Genomic DNA, 840 nt, shown 5'->3' on the forward strand with positions numbered 1-840 from the left:
GGTCTGGTACGGCTCCTGGCCCCCCCCCGCCGCGTCCCCTCTCTGCTGCTGGGGGTGGGGGGTGAGGTTTTTGGGGTAAAAGGAGGGCAGGCAGAGGGCAGGGGGAGTGTACGCCACATCTGAGGGATGTTCTCGGGCTGAGGGATGGGGGAAGAGCACAGAGGGGGCTGATGGGGAGGAGGGGACCCTAGTCACAGGGGGTGTGGTGTGGGAGGCACTGCTCCCCGACGCGGTCTCCGCTTTGCTCCGCAGATGGCTCAGGAGCTGGGAATCAGCGAGAAATCACCCGATTACCGCAATCCCTTTAAAACAGACCACTCCGAGGTAAGATGGCAATGCCGCTGCCTCGCTCCGTGGGCTTCCCCATCCCTGTTGTGGCTCCAGGCAGCCAGCTGGGGAAGGGAACAGGTGGCTTGGTGGGGAATGGCCAAAAACCCCCAGCACGGAGGAAGCTTGCACAAAACGTGTGCATCAAATTCCCCAGCTGGGATGCAGGGTTGGTTTTGGGTGCCCGGTGCCATCTCCCCCCTCTTGTGGCCATCTGCCCCATGGGAGCGTCGGGACCTCATTTGCCTTGTGCCACGTCCAGCCTCGAGCCCTCTGGCATCGTGGGGCTTGCACGACGGCTTCAGTAGGTTTGGGGGGTGGGGTGGGGGGTGCCTCTGGGAGGCTGTGGGAGCTCACCCATGCTGACCCACTGCTGTCACACCGCAGTTTTTCCCCAGTGCCGACACCTTCCAGAAGGCGCTGCGGGAGGAGGAGAAGCGGAGGAAGAAGGAGGAGAAGCGGAAGGAGATACGCAAGGGCCCACGCATCTCTCGCTCGCAGTCAGAGCTGTAG

General features: G+C 63.2%; 1 protein-coding gene across 1 annotated transcript in view; it reads left to right on the top strand.

The window, feature by feature from the left end:
- Nucleotides 1-840, top strand: part of CCDC134 (coiled-coil domain containing 134) — a 2,765-nt gene extending 1,925 nt beyond the window's left edge. The window contains exons 5-6 of the mRNA XM_009322734.1: nucleotides 253-324; nucleotides 715-840. Of these exons, the coding sequence (XP_009321009.1) occupies nucleotides 253-324; nucleotides 715-840 (198 nt within the window). The remainder of the gene's footprint in view (nucleotides 1-252; nucleotides 325-714) is intronic.

Source organism: Pygoscelis adeliae, unplaced genomic scaffold, assembly GCF_000699105.1.
Source record: "Pygoscelis adeliae isolate BGI_AS28 unplaced genomic scaffold, ASM69910v1 Scaffold60, whole genome shotgun sequence".
In the NCBI taxonomy this organism is placed as follows: Eukaryota; Metazoa; Chordata; class Aves; order Sphenisciformes; family Spheniscidae; genus Pygoscelis; species Pygoscelis adeliae.